General features: G+C 43.8%; 1 protein-coding gene across 1 annotated transcript; it reads right to left on the bottom strand.

The window, feature by feature from the left end:
* Window positions 1–8,982: 8,982 nt before the first annotated feature.
* Window positions 8,983–22,076, bottom strand: SLC2A3 (solute carrier family 2 member 3). The gene is made up of 10 exons (XM_086402077.1): window positions 21,744–22,076; window positions 19,687–19,779; window positions 19,024–19,184; window positions 18,238–18,478; window positions 17,427–17,589; window positions 16,969–17,156; window positions 13,677–13,781; window positions 13,221–13,322; window positions 12,417–12,620; window positions 8,983–11,653 (listed from the first exon to the last, which is right to left on the bottom strand). The coding sequence occupies exons 1-10, from the start codon at window positions 21,756–21,758 to the stop codon at window positions 11,441–11,443; spliced, it is 1,485 nt and encodes a 494-aa protein (XP_086258203.1). The 5' UTR covers window positions 21,759–22,076; the 3' UTR covers window positions 8,983–11,440.
* Between the last annotated feature and the right edge of the window lie 5,095 nt (window positions 22,077–27,171).

Genomic DNA, 27,171 nt, shown 5'->3' on the forward strand with positions numbered 1-27,171 from the left:
TTACATCCTATACTGTGCTGTGCTTAGTCACTCAGTCTTGTCCAACTCTTTTCAATCCCACCAGGCTCCTCCATCCATGGGATTCTCCAGGCCAGAACACTGGAGTGGGTAGCCGTTCCCTTCTCCAGGGGGTTGTCCCAACCCAGGGATCAAACCCAGGTCTCCCGCACTGCAGGCGGATTCTTTACAGTTCTCATTGGTGACAGTGTTTTATTTATACTTAGTTTCTGTGACTTTTGTCTGAAGAAAATTGATGCATTCTTCCAACAACACAAGAGAAGACTCTATACACGGACATCACCAGATGGTCAACACCGAAATCAGATTGATTATATTCTTTGCAGCCAAAGATGGAGAAGCTCTCTACAGTCAGCAAAAACAAGACCAGGAGCTGACTGTGGCTCAGACCATGAACTCCTGATTGCCAAATTCAGACTTAAATTGAAGAAAGTAGGGAAAACCACTAGACCATTCAGGTATGACCTAAATCAAATCCCTTATGATTATACAATGGAAGTGAGAAATAGATTTAAGGGCCTAGATCTGATAGACAGAGTGCCTGATGAACTATGGACTGAGGTTCATGACATTATACAGGAGACAGGGATCAAGACCATCCTCATAGAAAAGAAATGCAAAAAAGCAAAATGGCTGTCTGGGGAGGCCTTACAAATAGCTGTGAAAAGAAGAGAAGCGAAAAGAAGAGTAGAAAAGGAAAGATATAAACATCTGAATACAGAGTTCCAAAGAATAGCAAGAAGAGATAAGAAAGCCTTCTTCAGCAATCAATGCAAAGAAATAGAGGAAAACAACAGAATGGGAAAGACTAGGGATCTCTTCAAGAAAATCAGAGATACCAAAGGAACATTTCATGCAAAGATGAGCTCGATAAAGGACAAAAATGGTATGGACCTAGCAGAAGCAGAAGATATTAAGAAGAGATGGCAAGAATACACAGAAGAACTGTACAAAAAAGATCTTCACGACCCAGATAATCACGATGGTGTGATCACTGGCCTAGAGCCAGACATCCTGGAATGTGAAGTCAAGTGAGCCTTAGACAGCATCACTATGAACAAAGCTAGTGGAGGTGATGGAATTTCAGTTGAGCTATTCCAAATCCTGAAAGATGATGCTGTGAAAGTGCTGCCCTCAATATGCCAGCAAATTTGGAAAACTCAGCAGTGGCCACAGGACTGGAAAAGGTCAGTTTTCATTACAATCCCAAAGAAAGGCAATGCCAAAGAATGCTCAAACTACCACACAATTGCACTCATCTCACACGCTAGTAAAGTAATGCTCAAAATTCTCCAAGCCAGGCTTCAGCAATATGTGAACCATGAACTTCCTGATGTTCAAGCTGGTTTTAGAAAAGGCAGAGGAACCAGAGATCAAATTGCCAACATCCACTGGATCATGGAAAAAGCAAGAGAGTTCCAGAAAAACATCTATTTCTGCTTTATTGACTATGCCAAAGCCTTTGACTGCGTGGATCACAATAAACTGTGGAAAATTCTGAAAGAGATGGAAATACCAGACCACCTGATCTGCCTCTTGAGAAATTTGTATGCAGGTCAGGAAGCAACAGTTAGAACTGGATATGGAACAACAGGCTGGTTCCAAATAGGAAAAGGAGTTCGTCAAGGCTGTATATTGTCACCCTGTTTATTTAACTTACATGCAGAGTACATCATGAGAAATGCTGGACTGGAAGAAACACAAGTTGGAATCAAGATTGCCGGGAGAAATATCAATAACCTCAGACATGCAGATGACACCACCCTTATGGCAGAAAGTGAAGAGGAACTCAAAAGCCTCTTGATGAAAGTGAAAGTGGGGAGTGAAAAAGTTGGCTTAAAGCTCAACATTCAGAAAACGAAGATCATGGCATCCAGTCCCACCACTTCATGGGAAATAGATGGGGAAACAGTGGAAACAGTGTCAGACTTTATTTTTCTGGGCTCCAAAATCACTGCAGATGGTGATTGCAGCCATGAAATTAAAAGACACTTACTCCTTGGAAGGAAAGTTATGACCAACCTAGATAGCATATTCAAAAGCAGAGACATTATTTTGCCAACAAAGATTCGTCTAGTCAAGGCTATGGTTTTTCCTGTGGTCATGTATGGATGTGAGAGTTGGACTGTGAAGAAGGCTGAGTGCCGAAGAATTGATGCTTTTGAGCCGTGGTGTTGGAGAAGACTCTTGAGAGTCCCTTGGACTACAAGGTGATCCAACCAGTCCATTCTGAAGGAGATCAGCCCTGGGATTTCTTTGGAAGGAATGATGCTAAAGCTGAAACTCCAGTACTTTGGCCACCTCATGCGAAGAGTTGATTCATTGGAAAAGACCCTGATGATGGGAGGGATTGGGGGCAGGAGGAGAAGGGGACGACAGAGGATGAGATGGCTGGATGGCATCACTGACTCGATGGACGTGAGTCTGGGTGAACTCTGGGAGTTGGTGATGGACTGGGAGGCCTGGCGTGCTGCGATTCATGGGGTCACAAAGAGTCAGACACGACTGAGCGACTGATCTGATCTGATCTCATCTGACTGGCATGTGTGTGACATGATACCCTTACAGAGTTCTTTACTGCTGTACTTTTTGTTGAAATGGCAAAAAATGAGAAACATTTAAATGCCAATCCATGAGGGGGATGGTTGGATCCATTGTGGTATCCACACTATGATGGAGAACCTAAAAAGAAGGAAGACTCTTCTTTAGTTACTAATGTGGGGTAATGTCCAAGGCACATCGGGAAATGAGTAAAAGTAAGACATAGAAGAATTACTACCACATTAAAAAAACCCCAAACCCGCAAGAAAGCTCTCTTGCCCTTTCTGCCATGAAAGAATACAAAAAGTCTGCAACCCCCAAGCCCCACCCCTACCCAAAAAAGAAGTCTGCAAGATGGCCCTCACCTTCACCGAACCAAACAAACTCCCGTTAGATTCCGGGGCGGGGAAGATCCCCTGGCGAAGGGCTACGTTACCCACTCCAGTATTCTGGCCTGGAGAATTCCATGGACAGTCCATGGGGTCGAAAAGAGTCGGACCTGACTCAGCGACTTTCATTTTCAATATGAAGCTGTATACCCATCAGACAACTCTAATCTCCCCTTCCCCAGTTCCTGGTAACCAACACTCTACTTTGTTTCTGTGAATTTGACTGCTTTAGATACTTCATGAAGAAGGCAATGGCACCCCACTCCAGTACTCTTGCCTGGAAAATCCCATGGACGGAGGAGCCTGGTGGGCTGCAGTCCATGGGGTCGCTAAGAGTCGGACACGACTGAGCGACTTCACTTTTCCCTTTCGTGCATTGGAGAAGGAAATGGCAACCCACTCCAGTGTTCTTGCCTGGAGAATCCCAGGGACAGGGGAGTCTGGTTGGGCTGCCATCTATGGGGTCACATAGAGTCGGACACGACTGAAGCGACTTAGCAGCAGCAGCAGCAGCAGCAGCAGCAGATACTTCATACAAGTAGACTTACACAGTACTTGTCTCTCTGTGACTGGCTTATTTCACCTAATATCGTGGCCTCGAGGTTCGTCCATGCCTAAGGATATGCAGGATTTCTGTCCTTTTCCAGCCTGTATAATATTCCCTGGGGTGCATACTCTACATTGTGTTTATCCATTCACTCACTGCTGGACATTTGTGTTGCTTCCACTTCTTGGCTCAATCTCATAATAAAAATGAAGATTTAAAATATAGGAGCCCTTTCTCACTTCAGGTTGATAAAGATTAAACTTTTCACAATAAAACATTTTGGTGCTTTAAAAAACAAAACAAAACCAAAACTGGCACCTTTACACCTTGTTGGGTATTTAACTTTAGTCCAGTTCTTAAGCACTTAACCGACAGAGTGCAGTTCCTTTTAACGATTCATTCAATTTTTTTAAGGTGAGATCTGAATTTAATCTCTGAAACTGATTCAATTTTGGTGACTCAGTCTATCAATCAAATCACAAAACCCTGAACTATTAAGAAAAGGTAGCTAAATTCTCTTCAGGATAAGAAGGGCGGGAAGTACGGGCATTTGAAGGTCTGTTAATTTCCAAGCAAGGCCAGGATTTTAGCCAGAAAAGGCTGGAACTGAAGCGACCGGAATCCAACAGGTTTCCGAGGCCACCTGCGCCTGCGCAGTGAAGGCTCGCGGGAGGGCCCCCACCCCCACCCCGCTCGGCTAAAAGCCCCGCCTCCTGCAGGCTCGGCGATTTGGTCCAGCGCAGCGCGGCCTCTGGTGACTGCAGAGCTGGGTAGGCGACGGACGCGGGCGCCGGGCAGCTCCTTGGGCTGGAGCAGAGGGAGCTGAGGGAGCAGGGCGGCCACTGCCGGAGGAAGAGGAACCCAGGGCGGGACCCGCAGTTTCAGCGGTGCCGCCGCCACCGTGGCCCGGGATCACGGACACTGATGCTACTAGTGTCGTTGGTGCCGCTCTTTGGGAATCGGTATCCAAAAGGACGGCGCGGTAAAGAACCAGAGCGTAGAGCCAGAGCGAGTGGGCTGAGGCCTCACCTGCAGCCCCGCCCCGAACGTTATCCGGCGGCTCAGAGGCCCTGAGGCTCAGGGCGGCTTCCTCGGTATCTCTGTCTCGTTTGCCTGGCTCTGGGGAAGACCCTTATAGCCCAGCCTCAGCTGGGACCACCCAGTTGAACCTTGGCCAAACGTCTGCAGTAAACACATTTGGGTCCCCCACCCCTACTCCCGAGTCCCCCACAAAGGCACGTTTCAACCTGAATTGCATCTGGAATCTGGTGGCTTTGGGAGCTGTGGAAGGAGGCGATTCTGTCCATCAAGGTACCGCTTCAGCCCGCCATCTAACATGAATCCTGCCAGTTATCAATCTACTGCCTCAGCTCCAAATTCATCCTTCAGGACCTGTCTTGTGATGGATGCTCGGAATTCTCTATAAACCGTCTCATTGGCGTGTTGAGCCAATGAAGTTCTTTCAGAAGATGGTGCTAGGCGGATACTATATAGGGAAGAGGGCTTCTGCTATGCTGTCACTTGAGTCGTGTCTGATTTTTTGCGACCCTATGGACTGTAGCCCGCCAGGCTCCTCTGTCTATGGAATTTCCCACGCAAGAATACTAGAGTGGGTTGTCATATCCTCCTCCAGGGGATCTTCCTGACCCAGTGATTGAACCCAGGTCTCCTGCATCTCCTGCAGGGGGCAGGCAGGTTCTTTACCCGCTGAACCACCACAGATCAAGAGGGTAGATGAGAGAACATCTGATGGTGTCCCAGTCCCAGCCAGGCTGGCAGGATGCAAGCTCCCTCAGCCATCTTACAGCAACCCCCACCCCCGGCCCTAAGCAATCAGTCTTCACCAGGCCCCAGTCCTCTCACCTGTTGTTGGCCTCAGGTCCTCTAAACACTCAGGTATCTGGCCACCAGCTGTGGAGAGTTTGTCTCCGACTTGCCTGGGGAACGCACACCAGTGCTCGCCTGCGCAATCCTCTGCTAGCAGGTGGATTGTGACTGCGCCCTTTCCAGTGAGCTCTGAACCTCAGCTTTGGGGAGGTGGCCTCCCAAATTTGAACTTCCTTGGATACACTCCTTCAGCCCTGGGATACCATACTGAGTTCTCTTACATCCTTTTTTCATTTGTTATCATAACTTTTTTTTTTTTTTTTAATTCAACTTTCCCTGTTTAGGTCAATGGGTAGTTTCAGTCTTCTTTGTGTTTTTTTTTTTAATTAACCAATTTATTTATGGCTGTGTTGAGTCTTCATTGCTGCACAGGCTTTTGTCTAGATGCAGCGAATGGGGGCTATTCTCTAGTTGCAGTGCACAGGCTCCCCACTGAGGTGGCTTCTCTTGTTGCAGAGCACGGGCTCTAGAACACAGGCTCAGTAGTTGTGGCGCATGGGCGCATGGCGCATGTTGCTCCAAGGCATGTGGGATTTTCCCGGATCAGGGATCGAACCCACATCTCTGTACTGGCAATTGGATTCTTTACCACTGAGCTGCCAGGAAGCCCTTCTTTATGTTTTTAGTTGTAAAAGTTTTGATCTTGATAGAAGTCAGATTGATACACTTAATAAAAATTCTATGTCAGGCAGTGTGCTAGGCGTAACAAGACAAGGTACTTGCTTTTTTGGAGCTTATTCTCTGCAGAGCGTCACTAAATCCTCATGCACAAATAGACTCAGCATTGCAAAATTCTGAGGCAGGATATTTCAAGCACAAGAGAAGTGACAAGAACCTAAGTAATCATGAACTTGATGTATAGGAGAGCTAGAAAACCAGTGGGGCTAGAATTCAGTGACCAAAGAGAGTACAAGAAATGAAGCTGAAGAAGCAAATTTTTAGGTAAGGGAAGCAGAACTTAGTGTCAGGACAGTTATAAGAATGAATGAAAGCAGAAAAGTTGCACCAGGGTAATAGGAATAAACTGGGATGTATGGTCACCCAGTTTACAGGCCATAGCAAATGAGTCTGGATACTATTTTTTTTCTTTCTTTCTTTTTTTTTTTTTTTTTACTGCTCAAACGTTTCCATTTCATTTATTTATTTTGGCTGCACCCCTTGGCTTGTGGGATCTGTTCCCCAACCAGGGATCTAACCCAAGCCTCTGCAGTGAAAGCACCAAAGGAATCTTAACCACTAGACACCAGGGAATTCCACATCGCCATCACCACAAAAAAAAAACCCAAAAACCTCCGTTTTTATTTTTTGGGTGTATGGTATGTGGGGATCTTAGTTCCTCAACCAGGGATTGAATCCAAGAACATTGAAAGCTCCAAGTCAACCACCGGACAACCAGGAAAGTCCCTAGAAATCTTTTTAAATTTAGCTTTCTGACTCTTAAGTGTTGTGCTTTTGCTTTCAACACTTTCATGATTTTCTGCTCAAGAAGGAAATCCTGCTTGATCCTGTTGAGGACACATTTGGCTCCCATGGACCCACCATAGGTCCTGTTGACATGATTTTTCATTTCAGACCACCATATTAGATCTTCAGATCTCACAGCATGAGCCCCCTACCATCTGTAGGCTTTGATGCTTCCCCAACCTTTTTGTAATTCTATCACCCGGAGTCCCAGACAGCCTAGTTTTGTTGGAGGTTGTGTTGTAGGACAGCCAACTATGTAGGTCGAACCCTGGGCCATTCTGAAATCCTCTAGATACCGTCCCCTGAAGAGCCTGAATACTATTTTAAGCGTGACTGCTTTAAGTGGAATTGGAAGGTTTTGCAGAAGGAACTGACATGTTCTGATTTTTTTTAAATTATCTTTTGGCCACACCACGCAGCATATGGAATCTTCGTTCCCCAAGCTGGGATCAAACCCGTGCCCACACCTCCAGTGGAAGTGTGAATGCCTAACCGCTGGACCACCAGTGAAGTCCCAACATGATCTGATTTTAAAAGAACACTCTAGTCATGTGGAGAATGAATTATAAGGAAGCAAAGGTGGAAAAAAGGAGCTAAAGCAACCAGTTTTGGATAATATGATGCACTTGCTGACAGCCAGGTATTCCATCCTTTCATTCCACCCCTAACACACAAAGAACCACAGTGTAAGGTTATGTTGGGAGCAAGGAAGGCTTTATGGCACTCCTACTTGGGCCTCGTAGAAATAAGAGAGTAGCCTTTGAGATTATCTGTAGTAAATGAATGGAAACTGGGCAAGGGAGTTTCATAACTACATGAAGGAAAAGCATCAAAATGTTGAGCGCCCATCGTGGGTATGAGGTGTTTCCTTACGTAAATTAAGAAGTATTGAATTAGGATGAACCTAGAGATGATTATACTAAGTGAAATCAGACAGAGGAAGACAAATGTCACTTATATATGTGACCTCAAAAAAAAAAAAAAAGATACAAATGAGCTTATTTACAAAACAGAAACAGATTCACAGACTTCAAAAACAAATCTATGGTTAACCAAAGGGTAAACAACATGGGGAGGGAGGGATAAATTAGGAGTTTGGGGTTAACACACACACACTACCATATATAAAATAATAAGGATCTACTGTATAACACATGGAACTGTACTCAATATTCAGTAGTAACCTATATGGGAAAAGAATCTGAAAAAAAGAATGGATATATGTGTAACTGAATCACTTTGCTTCCCTGGTGGCTCAGATGGTAAAGCGTCTGCCTGCAATGCGGGAGACCTGGGTTTGATTCCTGGGTTGGGAAGATCCCCTGGAGAAGGAAATGGCAATCCACTCCAGCACTCTTGCCTGGAAAATCCCATGGACAGAGGAGCCTGATAGGCTAGTCCATGGGGTTGCAAAGAGTCGAACACGACTGAGCGACTTCACTTTCACTTTCTTTCACTTTCACACTTGAAACTAACATGTAAATTAGCTATTTTTGTTTAGTCCCTAAGTCACGTCCAACTCTTTGTGACTCCCTGGACTGCAGCATGCCATGCTTTCTTGTCCTTCACTTATCTTCACAAAATCAGCTGTAGCTGAATGTAAAATAAAAATTAAAAAAACAACAACAGTGAATCAGACGGAGAGGTAGCAGGGACCCTGCCCCTGGGGGGGTTGTGTTAAGCCAGGGTAGAAACTGATTGGAAGTTATTGAATTTTTCAGCAGTACAGGGATATAAACGTGGATGTGTTCCATGTGTATACATATAGATGTGATATAAATGTATGTATGTGATACATATACAATGTGCTTGCTCAATTGTGTCCAACTCTGCAATTCCATGGACTGTAGCCTACCAGGATCCTCTGTCCATGGGATTCTCCAGGCAAATACTTGAGTAGGTTGCTGTTTCCTACTCCAGGGAATATCTTCCCCTCCCAGGAACTGAAACTGCATCTCTCACATTTCCTGTACTACAGGTTCTTTACTGCTGAGCCATTGGGAAAACATATAATACACATATATTACATATGTATATATATGAATACCCTGACATTAATGTAGGATAAATTTCAGAGATCAAAGATTGGAGGAGAAAGGAAATAGAAAAGAGAAAAATCAGAAGAATTCTCACTGGTGAACGCAAGCAACATAATTTATTAAGTATGCAAGGCAATGCACTAAGGCTTTTCCATTTCATCTGCGCATAATAAATGAGTATGGCTATTTTCATTTGTACAAAACTCTCATATAAGAAACTTATTTAGGTTACAACAAGTACTGAGCAGCCACAAGGTATTTAAAGCTGACTTGTTACAGAGGAAGGTCCCCCCCGCCCCCACACACACAAAAAACCAAGCCTGTGATGTTATATATGTACATTCAGAATTTTATTTCAAAACAAAGAACCGTAGTAACAATAATAGAAAAAATCCATTTGGAAATTATTCACAACCTGGTCACTGAGAACTGGAAAAAATTCCATGCTGCACCACTGCCAACCCACTGGTCTGAGTCGGAGCAGAGGTGCAGTTGGAGGACAGTCCCCCGTCACGGCAAAGCCCTGTCCCAAGGCTCTGCGAGTTTTGTACCCAAAGCCTCAGCAACCAGAGGGAATGAATGGTGAGAAATTAGAACCAAAATACTGTCATAGGCAAGGGTTTGACTGAAGGGCTTGAAATATGTAAGCACCAAAGAGGGGAAGGGAGATCAAGTACATATGAAGGAGGGATGAAGAGCCCAGTCTCCACTTCTAAAAATACTGGATGATCCTGGAGGTGGCCATGGGCTGTGGCAAATGCAATCCCTCCATCTCAGCAAACTCTCGCCACCCCAGATCTAGAAGCTTATTGTCCCCTTGAGAATGCCTCCCTCTCCCCCATGACGCCCTTCCAGCGCACCCACGAGGCATCATGTCCTGGTCTCACACTCTTTCCTGTCTTTCCCTGCTGTCTGAGTGGAGAGTGAGTCCTCCACTCTCAGTCTCAACATTTAGGGAGTTCTCTCTGTCTTCTCCAACAAGGAAAGGCAGCCTGATGAGATGGAACTCTAAAGTTTCAAAGAAAACCATTGATGCAGATTCCACCCAGCAGAGGCAGTGTTGTTTACATATACACAAGTCTGAACACATTATACCCAACAGGGGCCTTAGGAACCCAACAAGATAACCAGCAACTGCTTCGTGACGGTGCACACACGTTCACGCACACGTCACGTGTGGTCTACAGGAAAGTTCAAGTCCCTCAGGGGGGCACCTGACGTAACACTATGGTAACGTGGTAACAAGGGTAACTTGACATGGTAAACAGACATAAACAAGCATGAGATGACCCTCATGTAATAACACACGTCAACTGGATAATAATCGTTCAGGAAGAAAATCGTTTTCCAGCACTGAGGTTATAAATTCCAAGTTAGCTATAAACATCTCTAAGTTCTTTTAAAGCTATGGCTTAAAGCAAAATAAAAATCAACATCTAAAATCCTCTAAACAACAAACTGAAGAAATAATGAACCTCTACCAAGAACCAAGATTTTTGGTTGCTCACTTGGGAGGCTCTCCCACCAGATGGGTGATAGGAATATTTTTAAAAAGTGAGTTTACTACAGAGAAAGAAGCTGCTTGGTCCAGTGAGGGGAGAGAGGATTTGTAGAAATAACCGTCCCTTCTCTGGACTCCATCCAAAATTAGAACCCATAGACCCCTATTAACTAAAATGCCCACCTTAGCAATAATCCTACATTTCAAGTAATACTACATATAATCTTAAATGAAGAAAAAAGTTCCAAAGGAAACCAATAGCTTCTTTATACAGGCACATGACTTTTCTGAGAAAGTTGAGAGTTTTTATCTTAAGGATAGAAATTGTTAAGAGGCAACGTGCAAACCTCATACACCACATCATGCATCCTCCAATCATGCATGACCTTTCTCCCTAAATCCTTCCCTTCTTATTGCACCTTAACCTCTTCGGTATCAAATCTTCCACCCTATAACCTCTCTTGAAGCACCTCCCTCTAACCTCAATTTCCTTATGTTTTCATTATTTGGTAAAATTACTTTATATTTAAAAAAATAAATATTTATGCAATAAAACCAGAAGATAAAATAAATAAAACTCAAGTTAATTTGCTCAGCAGAGCTGTACGGAAGTGAAGGAGGAGCTCTTATGGAATCCCTCTCTGGCCTCCACTCTTTAAGTGTACCTGCTTCCTGGTGAGTTTGAGGTTGGAGGAATGGCACCTTCTAGCCCACTCCCCAAAATGCCTTGAGGCAATTTTAGAACCTAAGGGAGCAGGAGCTGGCCAAGTTGTCACATACCAAGCGGCCAATCCCTCCTGAAATGAAGGTAGGTTTACTTGGTCTCTCCTGAGCTGAAGAGAATGTCCAAGAAATGAAATTTTTAAAAGCCATTGAACACAACGACTAACCCCAGCCTTGGGATCCTCTGAGCGCCCATCGAGTATGTGGATGAGAAAGGAATGGAGTAGCAGCATTCAGAAACAGTCCTGGGTTACAACCTGATGAGGTCTCCCCGCTTGCTCAGGGGGAGGTTGCTTTACGTGACGGGAGGGAGGTGGGTAAGAGGCACTTCTTAGGCATTGGTGTCCTTCGTGGGCTGGATGCTGTTCATCTCCATGATGGGGCCTTTCTCACCGCGGGTTCCTGTCTGCGTCTGCCCTTCAAAGGCTCGTGTAATTTCCTCAAAAGTCCTGCCACGGGTCTCAGGAACTTTGAAGAAGGTGAAGACCCAGAAGATAACGAGGAAGACAGTGAAGACGATGAAAACATAGGCGCCTAAGTAGAACTGGTGAAGAGATACAGAACAGAAGAGTCAGTCAGTTCCCTCACAATCATATTTCTAATAGCCTTGAAGGCATAACCCCCCCTAGACTTCATCAAAACAGTGCAGTCTCTTCAGTGACTTGCTCATGATTTCATTGGTAACTTCCTAGATTTCTCTGCAATTTTGTGTCATTCCTTTTCCTAGTCATTAAAGTTAGCCATTTCCAAATACCTATTGAGTTTTTAGGACTTTTGATTAATATCATTATTTTTTAATTTATTTTTGGCTGTACCAGGTCTTCGCGGCTGTGGTTGGGCTTTCTCTAGTTGCCGTGAGTGAGGGCTACTCTTTAGTTTCAGTGTGTGGGCTTCTCTTATTGCGAAGCATGTGGCAGGTGAAGTCTTCCCAAACCAGGGATCGAACCCCTGTCTTCTGCTTTGGCAGGCGAATTCATAACCAAAGGACCAGCAGAAAAGTCCTTTTGATTATTTTTAAAAATCTGGGTTTCTAAAAGACTCACAGAAATTGGAAATGCATCCTAGATGTCCACTGCTAGTTCCTTTATTTAACAAATCAACTCTAGGCCATTTTACAATAGGAGCTACCTCATCATTAACATCCTATCCTCAGTGAGCCTTTTGGATCAGGCTGTTAATGCTACACCAAATGATGGATTTTAAATATTGATTTGGAATCCTAAGGCCTATCATTGCTATTCTGTTCCTAAGAAGAACTATGTATTAGTTGGTTTCAACGTGGGTTGCATGAGTTTTAAGTTACTTACCGCGGCCGAGGGGAAGAGGAGTCCAACCAAAAAGTTGGAGGTCCAGTTGGAACAACCAGCCACTGCCATGGCAGCTGGACGGGGTCCCTGACCAAAGAGTTCAGCCACAATAAACCAGGGAATAGGGCCTGGGCCAATTTCAAAGAAGGCCACGAAGACCAGGATGGCCCCAATACAGATAAAGCTCATCCAGCTATAATTATCCTACGAGAAAGGAACAGAGGAAAGTTAGTATTAAAGACAGCATGCCCAGGTAGGTGCCAGCTTCCCACAGATGAGGACTGATGGAATAATGAAAAGTTCCTTCTATCCCATGATGTAAAGGAGTTACTGGACCTAGAAACCTTGGGCTTTGTTGTTGTTCTTGTTTTTGTTTTGGCTGCACCATGCAGAATGTGGGATCTTAGTTTCCTGACCAGGGATTGAACCCTCACTCCCTGTGCTGGAAGGCAGATTCTTAACCACTGGACTGTCAAGGAAGTCCTAGCAGCCTTGGGTCTTGGAATCTTAGCCGTATGATCACACGTGTTATTCTGCACATTCTGAGACCATCATCAGCTGTAAAACCAGATTAATGACCTTAACATCTCTTTAAGAATGAAATGAGACCATATATTTTACAAGCTTTATGTCATATAGCTATAGGGATGACAGCAATTTAATTATCTATCTCTGAAAATCCACTTTTCTTAAACCTCTGCACGTATTGCTTCTCTCAAAGTTCACTTGTGTAATCACCAAACCTCGACAACCCACCCCCTCACCTTTCTCCACTCCTCCCTTTCCTTTACAAAGAGTACTCACCTTCAGTAACAAAGAAATCGTCATGAGGATGGAACAAAAAGCCATCCCTCCAAGGCCAATCAGGTGAAGAGTCCTCCTCCCAGCCCTTTCCACCAAGAACACCTAAAAAAATGATTTAGAAAAAGTACCCGTGAAACAATGTCACTTTCCTTTTCAGAAGACACTGTATGAGCTACTGGAAGCTGCCTGACCAGCAGCAGGGTACCTGCGATAGTCACACTGCCTCTCCTCTAGCTCTGAGTTAAGAGCATCCTCCACGGTCCCCTCTGTGCTTCCCTTTGCCCATCTATCTTCATTTACTCATCATTCAATAGCTCTTTTCCCCAACAGGGAATTAGAACAAAAAAGGTTTAACTAAAAGGCAGCAGGGAGATGGAAGGACATGCCACCTATACTTGAATATGTGTACCAAGAATTCTCCACCCTGCTTGAAAATGATCAAAACATCTGACTTACAGACACCACGGTGAAGATGGTGTTGACCACACCTGCGCCGATAGTGGCATAGACCGGCTCCTGGACACCCGCATCTTTGAAGATTCCTGTCGAGTAGTAGAACACCTAACAGGGAACAAAAGGTGCGACTGTGAAATACAGTTGTGTGTAGCAGTTGCACTGAACCCTCAAAAAATCAACTCAGAAGTCCCAGAAGTTCAGGAGTACCTTCCAGCAATTTTTTGTTGTTGTTGTTCAATCACAGTATCTTTTCTGCAAACAAATGATCTTTTGTAACTTATTTTCTTGTTAGTTGTCTTCAACTCTAGCTACTTAGCTCCATTTTTTCCCTCCAAATTATGCTCATTCTTACTGCTCCATTTAGTCTCTTCCTGAAGTCTGCTTTTAGTAACTTAGATAGAATGGCTTAAGTCCTGTTAAGTTTTTCAATTCTGCTTTACCGATAGACTCTTACCCCAACTCCCACCCCCACCAATAATGACAGGCATTGATGGATCAACTTGATAGGGAAGAAACAGAAGGGTAACCTCAGCCTGCTTGTTTTTAGAACGTGGGCTGGAATTCCAGGCACTGGATCTTTACAAGTGTTTTAGTAAATAACACCAGTGATTATTTTAATTGAATGCACACTATTAAATAAGCTACAATTTATACTATCCTTATTATTCAGTCAACAATGTGCTAATACGCAGGGCTGCCACAACTACCATAACTTAAGAGATGTGGAAACATTGGACTCAGACCTGAAGATAACAAGGCAACAGGATCTAGGTTGCTCAGGCTCTTAGGCTTGGTTTGGGAGTTTATGATTTCACCCAGAAAATCTGCCTCCACGGCAGCCCCTATTCAGCAGACTTAAAAAAAAAAAAATTGGTGTGGTACATTCTGTTTTTTTCTTTTGTTCTTATTGTTATTTATTTTTAGTTTTTGGCTGCACCATGCAGCATGTGAGATCTTAGTTCCTAACCAGGGATTGAACTTGTGCCCCCTGCATAGGAAGTGCTGAGTCTTAACCACTGGACTGTCAGGGAAAAGTTCTTCATCAGAGTTTTTGATCAACATACACTCCTACACTGAGAGTGACTGTCTGCAGAAACAAGTCTTCAAAGCCCTACAGCCTAAGATAGAAACCATGTATATTTTCCAAAATAAGATTCAGGCTGTGCTCTTGGAAATTGAGATAAATAGTATCATCCTCATTAAAAACTGCTGCTCTGGGAGAGAAGCAAGGGTGAGCTAATTAAAATTTGTTTTTTAAAAAAATTCCAAGAATATTTAATAACATAAAGCTTGTAAGGAAAGACATTTGAACAGTTAAAACTAGAGATGAATAATCATGCCAATTCTCCTTCTTATATAAAAGCACACAGATCAAAAACCTAACTCAGACATACACACATCAAGCAAACTTATAATAAAGTCATGCTGCCTGGAACCTTGGGGCCAGGTTAAGCTCACCCCTATGTCATCTTACTGAAAGCCAGTTTTACTTTGCTGGGTAAACACTGTCCAGCCTCTTACCCTTCTGCCTTTAAGGGAGATTAGAAAATATAGTTTGTTCAAAGGTAGGTTGGAAAACTGACTTTCACCCATCATTTTACTGAAGTGGAGGAGGGAAGGGGGAAGGGGCCTGCCTGCAGAGCACTCATCCACCATTTGTTTAACTTTCCCAGGGTAGGCTTTTTCTGATCCTGTTCTGCAGGGATCAGACTTGGGGGAGGCAAGCAGGTGCCTGGGTTGTAGAACTGAAGAATGTGGCCTTCTCAGGACCCGTTTTATACTTGGACACCTCCCTCTAGTCCCAGTTTCACTGTTCCAGACAGTCCTGAGTGTATATTTTATTACAGTGGTTTTTCAAATGAGGAAATTTGAGACTGAGATCCATCGGAACCATCCGAGAGGACTTTTCAGACCATCTTCCCTCTGAGGTTCTAATATAATAGCCTCTAATCCCTCACGGGAAGCACAAACACAAGTTTCCTTGTGGTGCGTTAGGGAGAGAGGCTAAAGACCAACTTACTATTTTAAGTTATCATGTGTTTTTTGCAAAACTGCTTTGTCATAAAATGGTTTGATCACACTGATCATATTATGATGGCAAATCCTCAGCTCATGAATTGGTACTTAGAGAGAGGTCTGGAGTGTTCTCCATATCCAAATATATCAAATATTTTATCTGCAAAAGGACAGAGGTGTAGGAATACCTTCTCTGCTCACACCCAGGACTCAAAAGAAGGAAGCAGACTTTTGCACAGAATATCATGGCTACCTGCCCGATGCTACCTTCCATTTGGCCCCACACTTTAAACAATCACAGTTACTATTCTAAGTTGTAAAAAATATAAAAAATATACACAATGGTAAGGCCAGCTCTGTCTGGGTACCCTCACACCTCCTAATTGCTCCCTAGGGGTTTACACTGATTTCAGGTTGTAAAGTCCTGGGAAAAAACCCCAAGGTGTGTCCGTTCTCAGATCTGCCTGGATTACATGGCCTACGTTATCATTGATGACATCATCCAAGACAGATGAGAGTTAAAGAGAACTGGATATTTTAAAAACGAGTGGTTGGGAACTCCCTGGTGGTCCAGTGACTAGGACTTAGCAGTTTCGCTCTGGTGGCCTGGTAACTCCTCACTTCCAATGCAGGGGGCACAGGCTTGATCCCTGGTTGGAGAAGTAAGATCCTGCAAGCTGAGAGGCACAATCAAAAAAGAAAAAAAGCAGTCCAAAACAGAGGATGAATAAAAATTAGATAAATTATGATACTCCATAATGTTAAAAAAATCTGGAAGAGGACAAATGTTCACGACAAGTTCTAAGACTAAGGGTGAGAAATTTTTCATTCTCTCATCTTGCCACACAAACGTGTATTATAGATATAGCTTTAGAAGATAAATACAAAGACAAGTCTAAACCTGGATGATGTGCGTTTTCTGAGAAACCACTACCAGGCAAACATTGTGAGAGACCCTGGGTATATCAGAAGGTGAGCAGTGGCCAGTGTGATTCACCTCTGGTCAGGTGTGTTGTTGTTTAGTCACTAAGTCACGTCCGAATCTTTGTGACGCCATGGACTGTAGCCCACCAGGCTCCTCTGTCCATGGGATTTTCCAGGCAAGAATACTGGAGTGGGTTGCCACTTCCTCCTCCAGGGGATCTTCCTGACCCAGGGATCGAACCCTCATTTTCCTGAATTGGCAGGTGATTCTTTACCACTGAGTCACCAGGGAAGATGGTCAGGTGATTCCAGTGAAATGGGTCAGACACATCTGCCCCGAATGGATACTCACTGCATTGATCCCAGAGAGCTGCTGGGAGAGCTGGAGCATGATAGAGATAATGATGGGTTGCCGGTAGTTGGGGGCGCGGAAGAGCTCTAGCACTGTGACTTGCTTCTCCTGCGACATCCGCATACTCTCATCCTTCATCTCCTGGATATCCTGAGCCACGTCCTCGGTGCCCCAGAGTCTCTGGAGGACTGCGGAAGAGGAGAGGTCACAGATAAGGTACTGGCTAATGCCTTGCCCCCATGAGATAGCTGGGAAAAACGCCACTCTGAGGAGCCCTGCGTCTGGCCTGAACTTGCCTTCTCACCCCTCGCCCCATGTGACTTCAGAGTAATCAGACAATTCTCCGCTCAGGTTCTGGAGGGCAGGGAAAGGAGATGACAAGAACCAGATCCAAAACCCTCATCTTAAAAACAAACCAGTCCTGAGGTTCCTACAGTGAAAGCATGAAGGATACTCACTCTCCTTTGCCTTCTCCTCCTCCTTTCTGTTAATGAGCAAGAATCTAGGACTTTCAGGGCAAAATGGAAGGGCAGCGCACTGGATGATGGCTGGTAAGATGGTGAAGCCCAGGAGCAGAGGCCAGAGATCTTCAGTCCCCAAGATGACTTTTAGACCAAAGATCTAGAAACCAAAGACAATACTATAAATTCCATACTTTATAGGCCACATGCTTAGTTGCTCAGTCATGTCTGACTCGTTGCGACCCTTTGGACTATAGCCCCCTAGGCTCCTCTATCCATGGGATTCCCCAGGCAAGAATACTGGAGTGGGTTGTCATTTCCTCCTCCAGGGGAACTTCCCAATCCAGGGATCAAACCGGAGTCTCCTGTGTCTCCTGCACTGCAGGTAGATTCTTTATCCACTGAGCCACTGGGGAAGCCACAAATTGATTTAAAAAAAAAAAAATGTTCAGAAAATCATCTGGCCTTCTATCACAGGCAAAGACAGCTTTTTCTTTTTCTACCCTACCTGTTTCCTTAGCCATCTATGAGCGCTAGTAATATTAATTAATATCTGAAACATGTAGTTGAGTAAGTGCCAGACATTTTTTGTTTGTAAAAACTGAAGCATGATTGATTTAAGTACCAATGTACAGCAAAGTGATTCAGTTATATATATTTACAGAACCTTTTTAAAATATTCTTTTCCATTGTGTTTATCATAGAATATTAAATATAGTTCCCTGTGCCACACATTATTTTTGGTGACTTTATCTGTGTCAATTCACTTAACGAGCCATGAATGAACACTCAATAAGTTCTAGAGTACCTGGGCCACCAGAATTCCGATAACGATGCCCAGCTGGTTGAGAGTGCCAAAGGCGCCCCGCAGGGCAGTAGGGGAGATCTCTCCAATGTACATGGGCACGAATCCTGTGCAGAGTCCGCAGAAGAGGCCGATAATCAGTCGGCCCAAGATCAGCATTTCAACCGACTCTGCTATTTTGCAGAATCCCATAAGGCAGCCGCCAGCTATGGCCAACAGGTTGACAATAAGCATTGAATTGCGCCTGGAAGATTAAACAAAGATAAGGAAAATTTGCAAAACAGAGTCCACCTCTCCCCTTCTTTCCTAGTCACTCTACCATTCTCCAGGCTCATACATCTTTTGGTCTAACTTTTCCACTTTCTAGTATCAGAACATATCTGATCAGGATAATCAGGACTAATGGTTCCTACACCTCGGCCTACATGAGACTCACCTAGAGAACTTGTTGCAGATTTTCCCCTCTACATCCTAGCTATAGGGTAGGATTTTAGGAAGCACTTCAAGGCCATTTGTTCTCAAAGTTGTCCACAAACTAACAGCATCCATCAGCTAGAAATTTACTAGAAATTAAAATTGTCCCACTCCACCCGACTCATCATTATGTCTGAATGTGGCTGGGGGGCGGGGGAGGGGGATGGAGACTGGTCTGTGGGATTGGTTTTCCCTTGATGGGAATGTCACATGCTTTTTATTCAAATGCACCATCACCTCCCTGCTCTAAGCCTCAATGCTTGTCTTCAATGCAACCAGTACAGCCCCCTTCCTTGCACAGTTTCTGGTCAATACCTGCCAAATCGGTTGACAAAGAGTCCGACCGAGAAGGAGCCAATCATACCACCCACGGAGAAGATGGCCACAGACAAGGACCACAGGGATGTGAGGAGCACGCTGGACGGGGGCGGTTCTGACCGCTCTTCCAAAGTGTAATTGAGAAAGTCTTTTATGATCTGCCAATTAAAATGGGTGGTGGGAGAAAAGACCATTACAGTTGGATGAGAAAAGAGACAAAACACTCAGGATCTTCCCCTCCCTAAGAGAACAGTGTTCCAGTTACTTTGTAGGTAGAGAGTCGAGGGAATAAATAGATGGCAGTGTAAGAGACAGGTAACATTGGAGTTCATGTTACCAGATCTGAATAACTTAGTTGTCCTGAAACCTCACACTGCACCCCTGCACCCCAACTTTGTAACTAACCTCTAGGGGACAATAAGGGAAGTGTGTCACCAGAGGGTGAGAGGATGAACGGGCCCAGTCCAGGGTGCAGGGGGCCCCTGTCCTGAGCCTCTTGCTTTGATCAAGGATTCAATTAGATCCCCACCAATATCATGCCCCATCTCAGTCTTAGCCAAGTGAGCTACCAAGTCTGTCTAAGCATGATAATTCTGGAAACCCTACCTAAAGGAATACTTTCCCCATTCCAAACTCAAACTCTTGTTGCCTGGCACTCACCGCCTCAGGAGCATTGATGACTCCAGTGTTGTAGCCAAACTGGAAAGAGCCTATGGTAGCAACCGAGATGGCGAAGATCAGAGGTGCGGTGACCTGGGGGGAAGGTAGAGAAGAACATTCCTTAAAATTCTTGATCCATGACTGGCTCTTATTAAGGAGAACGCACCATGAAATTTTTGCACCTTGTTTTATGCCCCTGGATACGTTCCAGTGCCTCCCAGTTTATAGTCTCTGGGAACTTGAATTTGTATTCTGCTGTTATCTGAAAATTGTATAAATCTTAATTAGGTTGAACTGGTTCATAGTGCTTTTCAGGTCTACCACAGTCTTCTACTTTTCTGTATATTCATTCTATTAATTTTTGAGTTTGATATTGAAAATTCCAACTAAAAATCTTGATATATCTACTTAAAAAAATTGTAATATATAGTGGAACTATATGTAACTTTGTTCTGTATTTTCCAAGTCTCCCGTAAACGTGTTATTATACTCTCATAATTTAAAAGAGAAAAATACCATGAAGATAAAATTTTAAAAACAAAAGAAAATTTAAAAAAAGAGAGATTTATATACTAGAACTCAGCTGGTTGGTGGTATGAAAACAACAACCTAACCATTTAGGTAGTGAATAAGGAACACAAAAGAACTGAAGAGCTTCTCTGGTGATATAGATGAGCATGAAGAGTAAACCTGGGGAAATCCTGGAAAGAAAACTTGGGAAGGGACAAGTTAGGAGAACTGGGTTACTCCGTTTGTAACTATTCAAACAGCAGCCCCAGGTATATCCCCAGGCAAGCACAGAATTGTGCTCAGGGATAGAAAAAACTGTGAGGGCAGACCGCAAAACCCTAGGATTGTTGAGAACAGATTACTCTGCGACCAGCTAGAGCCAGTGTAGGCTCACCCGTACCCCAAATTCCACAAAAGCACGAGTGCTAGTGACGTGTCGTCATCACCAGGATGCTCGCAACTCTGGGTCACAGAATCTGCAGGATCCGCCGGCCGTACCACCGTACCCTGGTCCCATCTCAAATTCTGCCCGTTCACTTAAAGAGGTACTGCTATCCCCCACCCACCCACCAGGGGGCGAGAACAAGCTGACTCCCAATTCAAAACGGAGACATTTTGTGAGGGGGCTGTGCTGAAATCAACCCAGTCATCACTCACCTTGTCGGGGATAATTCTAGTAGGTGTGATCTTAATTTCCACCCCAAGAGAGTTCAATTTTTATGCCTGAGAGCTCCCCGCCCCCGCCAACCCTTTCTCATCTTAAACCCCTTCTCTATCAAGTCAGGCAGTGGCAGGCCTGGAGTTAACAGTTTCCCAAATTGACCTTGCCTCCACTGGCATCTAAGTACCCCCGGGGCCCGTGGGGGCAGCGCTTTCTGCTTCATCCACTCCTTTTAGTAGAAACCTCTTATTTTCTCTCATCATTTAAATCCTTAAGGGCCTTCCCACTTTTTCATCCCTTCTCTCATCTTTTATTTTCAGATAAATTAAATTACCTTGGTGAAAATGCCTTTCTCCCTACAAATACCGCATCCACAACACACAATAATATATTAATATACTGTGCGCTCACAATCATGGAATTCTCTCTCCTTAGGTAATTCAGGGAATCCCATAAGTCATGGAACAGATGATGGCTGGACACCGACCCGGCACCCCCAAAACAAACCTCAGGTCTTTTCAAGGTCTAAAGCATCAACGCCACCATACCGCCCCTGATCCCCTGAACACTCAACTTCACATCCTCAAAAGCATGTAATTGTATTAAAGAAAACACACACACACCCATGTGTGTAATACAAACACAACTTCTCCAGGTGACTTTTCCCACCCCAAGAAGGTGAATGGAACTGGGATAAATTCTTTATAGGACATGACATCCGAAAAGAACTGTGTAAGTGCGGCACTGCAGGCTGGGGGAGCAATGGGAAAGGCTTCCAGATTGCTAGGTGACTCCGCGTAACAGAGCTCAGCCAACGCCGGTATAGCTTGCCTTTCCGAGTGCATCCCAAGCCGGCAAAAATAACCGGTAACCGTATCGCTCTTACCTTCGTGGTCCCCATGGCCCTAATTTAATTCTTTTCAAATCTTCGATAAAGATCTAGGAGTGGGGCTCCAGAGACCCCTCTTCCAGGCAGCAAAACCTCCAAAATGTCCTCTATTGGCGGCAAGTTTTCCTCCAGGTCCTAAGTAGCGAGCCTATATCTCACGCGTCTATATAAGCTTCGGGGAGGGCGGAGCCCGAGAGACAAGCCCCCAGCCCCACCCTACCCGCCTCCAATCTCTGGAGCTCCTTAGACGCGTAGACCTCAAACACTGCCCCCTCCCTAGGCAACACCCCCCAACCCACCCCCCAGGCCAGCCTTTGAAAACCACATCCTGCCCCCACCCTACTCAATTTTTTTTTTTTTTTTTTTTAAGCTTCTTCTCCTTCCCCGTTTTAAGAGCACGTTTCACAGACAAAATGCTACCAGAAAAAGCCTGGAGGGAGGGCAGATACACTTTATTTTTTGCTCTCGCAAGTGCTCAGAATTAAATCAGTCCGTAAAAAGATGAGAATAAAGGCTATCCATATTCAGCAAAAGTCGCTGGATGTAAACAGAAAACATTCATAATCCTATGACTTTATCAGCTGCTCTTTGATTGCAGGCTGTGTCTACAATCTTGGAGGGGAGGGAAGGACAGTCTGAGAGAAGGAAAGCCAAAGAAGGAAGAATTGGAAGAGCTCTCGGCTCCACTTGTCCTCTGACTTAGCATAGTCTCTCCTGGGAGAAAACCTGAATATCCAGGAGCCAAACCAACTCTTCCTGGGTTCCAGGAAGCAGAGAATCAGCTGGCCTGGGACACAATCCAAACTCCTGAAAATGTCGTTCACCAGCTTCCCACCCAGCTGAATCCCACCCGCTCTGCAGTGTTTTGCCCCTAGTCTCATGTTGACAGCATCTAGAGAGAGAACAGTTGTAAGGTTCCATTAAACAGGTATTTTATTTGCAAAGGAAAAACTGTGTATCAGAAAGAAGTTGGGGATTCATCAGTAGAGAGGGTCAAATAGTCCAGGCCCTCAGGAATCAATGGTGCGCCCCTTCTTCGACTTAAAACATTCAAGAGGGACGGGTGCAACTGCTTCTTACACAACTGGAAAGAACTGCCAACATCCTATTCCTTCTGGGCTGTGAGAGAAAAGTGTGAGATACACATCTGATTTCCAAGCCATACAAGAGAAGTGAGCAAGAGGAGGAGGAAAAAGATAGAAGGAAAATGAGAGCAGAGGAAGATGAAGGAAAATAAAAGGCCGGAGAAGTGGCTCCCATGTGAGAGTAAAGGAAGGGGGACAATTTAGTTGGGTGAGTTGGGTGAGCAATTATATCAGGCCTTTAATGGTGGGAAGTTATCAATAGTCAAGTTCCCAATGGCTATTGATCTGTAGCCTAGCAACTCCAGCAGGGGAGGAGGGGGTGGGGTGGCAGAAGCAGGTTAAGAGGTAGAATTTGGCTGGAGGAGTCACTGCTGATAGTGCATCTTCCTTTGGGGTTTTGGTTGGGTGCCTGGAATCCAAACTGGTACTACTGGGCCTGAAACAAACCACCTCATGTGGTCTGTCCTTAAATGAGGATTAAAAAAACCAAAACAACAACTGAAGTATAATTGACTGACATTTTTATATTAGTTTTAGGTGTACAACATACTGATTCGGTATTTTTTATTATTGTGGGGGGGAAGTTTTTTGTTTTTATTTTTTTTAACTTTTTCTTCTATATTGGAGTATCGGCGATTAACAATGTTGTGATAGTTTCAGGTGGACAGAGAAGGGAACTCAGTCACACCTGATTTGATATTTATATACGTTACAAAATTATCACCACTAAATGAAGGTATTATTCAGTCTGGCTGTTAGCGGAGAAAACTGGCGATGAGTGAAACGTGACTTCCAAAAAAACCTTCCCATGAGTCCTGCCTCCCCTCCCCCGCGTCACCCCCCTGTATTCCAGGAAACCCTGAGCCAGGAGGCCCCTTTAGTTACCACAGCAACTGAGTTTAGCAGTCTAAGGACAAAGAATATCCTGTATGGCAGCGCTGCCAGCAGAAATTCAATCTAAGCCATTTATATAAGTTTTCTAAGTGACCACATTAAAATTTTTAAAAGGAAAACATTAGAAAGAAGAATTGATTTTCATAATTATTTTATTTGACCTGATAGCCAAAATAATATTTGAACAAATAATGTATGTATATATATTAATATATGTTAAGATAGTTTACTTTTTTTTCCCTAGTAAGTCTTTGAAATCCAGTGTATATGTTTCGTTTACGACACATCTCCATCGTAGACTCTGTTTTCTACAGCTACAGTAATAAGTTGTTCTAATCAAAACAACAAAGCTGTGTTTGATGGGAAAATATTTTCAACTGCTTCAATTTTAAATGTACTAAAATGAGCAGTTCGGATGCTCGGTCCCTCCTCAGTCTGCCAGCCTTGTACGTGCCCAGCGGCACCAGGAGGCTGGAGGCTGGACCCTGAAGGTTCACACAGAGACACGTGTCTTTTTCTTCATTCTTTTTTAATCTTTGATTTTTATTTATTATTTGTGTCAGAATATCATTCTTTTTTTTTGGCCGCACAGCTTGTGGGATCCTAGTTCCTTGACCAGCAATTGAACCCCTACCTTCATCAGTGAAAGCGCAGAGTCCTAACCACTGCACCACCAGGGAATTCCCTCACCATGTCATTCTTGGCTGTAAATCACTTTATTTCTTCTTTTCCTTTGCTTTAGAATGATTTTTTCTTTACTGTTTTGCAAGAGCAAATGGCACCAGTGAAAGGAAAACGTAGGTCTTTCGGACCCCTTCATCCACTCAGAGCAGGCTCCAATGTGATTCCAGAAAAATTATTTTTCCCCATATTTATTGAAAGGACAGATGAAATCATTGTAAAGGGCTAGAATTATATCTGTCTCAAATGATTTGTGTAAAATCAGGGTAGTCAAACAATTCCCAGGGTCAAGTTTTAGATGTCTGAAACCTTTAGGTTTTTCCTTCTTGCTAGAAGAGGAGGGACGGTGAAAGGGAGGGAGATCTGAAACCTGTTTGCCGTGGCTAAACTCAAACTGCCTTTAAGAAAGTGGCTCAGTGGCTGAGAGGGACAGAAAAAACTCTTTTTTTTTTTAAATGGTATTTTTAAACGGTAAAAACTGAAATTCAACAGGATCTCAAGAATTTAAGAGTAGGCTGAGCATATTGAGACAATGCTCTTTGAGCAAGTGGGTTTCTCAGAAACCTGATCAGGAACCTGACTTGTCCCCAAGGTGACAGGGACCTCTCAGTTAAGCAATCCTCATCCTGGGCCACAGATAACAGTTGCTCAAGACGACTGTTTGCTGATGTTTTGGGGGGATTGGTTGAGGGGACTGGGGTCTTGGGGGCACTTTGGAAGCAGGCAGCACTAGCTTCCAAGCTCCATGTAGTCAGGAGCCACAGCTCAGGCAACCAGCCTCCAGGAAGTAAGCCACGGAGGCCGGCAAACTGTCCTACAGCGGGTCTCCTGTGTCATTTAATTCCTGTGTGGTGTTCTTCCATCTTTACTGAAAACAGGAGGAGGCAATGGGTTGGATAAATTTCAAAATGGAATCTGTTGGGGAGGAATTGGCATGAAATCCCTGAAGAATGGGGATCATGACCTGAATCTCTTAGATCCAGATGCAGGTATTTGCCACTGAGAATCTCAACCCCAGTTTCGGGTTCCTTTGTGGGAAGATGTTTGGAAATGTGATAACCAAGCAGGAAAACAAATAGATCTCAAATCCTAAAGCCTGGAAACAAAGGGCTGTAAACACGTTTACCTTGTCAAGATAAAGACAGGGAAAACTACCTCTTCAAAAGAACAATGTAAATGGTATTTCAAGGCCCAACAAAAAAAGCTAGTGACTGCTTTGAAGATATCCTAAGTTAATTCTACTCTTTGCTAGTATTTGTAATATTCCTCCTAAAGAACAACTTTTGCACTGGATGTTATTTATTAATCTCCTTTTATCAGGCTAGGTGTAGATGGAGTTGATTTTGAATCTGAAAACACTACTTATTTTCAGAGTAGAAAATAAAACTCTCAGGGTGAAGAAAGAAAAAATTTGAGAAATGTTGATTTTCCTGTCTAAACAGGGTTTCAATCATTCATCATTCCAATTGATCCTGAAGGACCTAATCCCATCTCCCAGATCCTTATGATTTTCTTCTGCTCCTCCAATATCTTCAAAAGTTTATCACACGCCAGTGCTATATGAATTACCTTAAATCAAAAATATCCGACACGACTGAAGTGACTTAGCTTCACACAAAGAGACTAGCATGCACACAAATCAAAATATAATCACATCATCTCCTAATCAAGTCACTCAACAAGTTATTGAATAAAGTCTAGATCAGTGCTGACTATTAGGAATATAATGTGAGTCACATATGAAATTAAAAATTTTGCAGTAGCCACAAATAAAAAAATGAAAAAAATTAGTGGCCATTTTTAGTATTATACTTTAACTTAATATGCCCTCAGTTCAGTTCAGTTCAGTCGCTCAGTTGTGTCTGGCTCTTTGTGACCCCATGGACTCCTGCACGACAGGCCTCCCTATCCGTTACCAATTCTCAGAGTTTACTCAAACTCATGCTCACTGAGTCAGTGATGCCATCCAACCATCTCATCCTCTGTTGTTCCCTTCTCCTCCTGCCTTCATCAACCTTTCCCAGCATCAGGGTCTTTTCAAATGAGTTAGCTCTTTGCATCAGGTGGCCAAAGTATTGGAGTTTCAGCTTCAACATCAGTCCTTCCAATGAACATTCAGGACTGATTTCCTTTAGGATGGGCTGGTTGGATCTCCTTGCAGTCCAAGGGACTCTCAAGAGTCTTCTCTAACACCACAGTTCAAAAGCATCAATTCTTCTGTGCTCAGCTTTCTTTATAGTCCAACTCTCACATCCATACATGATTACTGGAAAAATGATAACCTTGACTAGACATTTGTTGGCTAAGAAATATCTCTGCTTTTTAATATGCTGTCTAGGTTCGTCACAGTTTTTCTTCCAAGGAGTAAGCGTCTTTTAATTTCATGGCTGCAGTCACATTCTGCAGTATTTTGGAGCCCCCCAAAATTAACAGTCACTGTTTCCCCATCTATTTGCTATAAAGTGATGGGACCAGGTGCCATGATCTTAGTTTTCTGAATGTTGAGTTTTAAGCCAACTTTTTCACTCTCCTCTTTCACTTTCATTAAGAGGCTCTTTAGTTTTTCTCCACTTTTTGCCATAAGGGTGGTTTAATTCACATATCTGAGGTTATTGATATTTCTCCTGGCAATCTTGATTCCAGCTTGTGCTTCCTCCAGCCCAGTGTTTCTCATGATGTACTCTGCATACAAGTTTAAAAAGCAGGCTGTACGTCAATGTACAGCCTTGACGTACTCCTTTTCCCATTTAGAACCAGTCTGTTGT

This window comes from Bos grunniens, chromosome 5 (assembly GCF_055505025.1).
Source record: "Bos grunniens cultivar Pamir isolate PY7600 chromosome 5, Bosgru_T2T1.0, whole genome shotgun sequence".
Taxonomy (NCBI): Eukaryota; Metazoa; Chordata; class Mammalia; order Artiodactyla; family Bovidae; genus Bos; species Bos grunniens.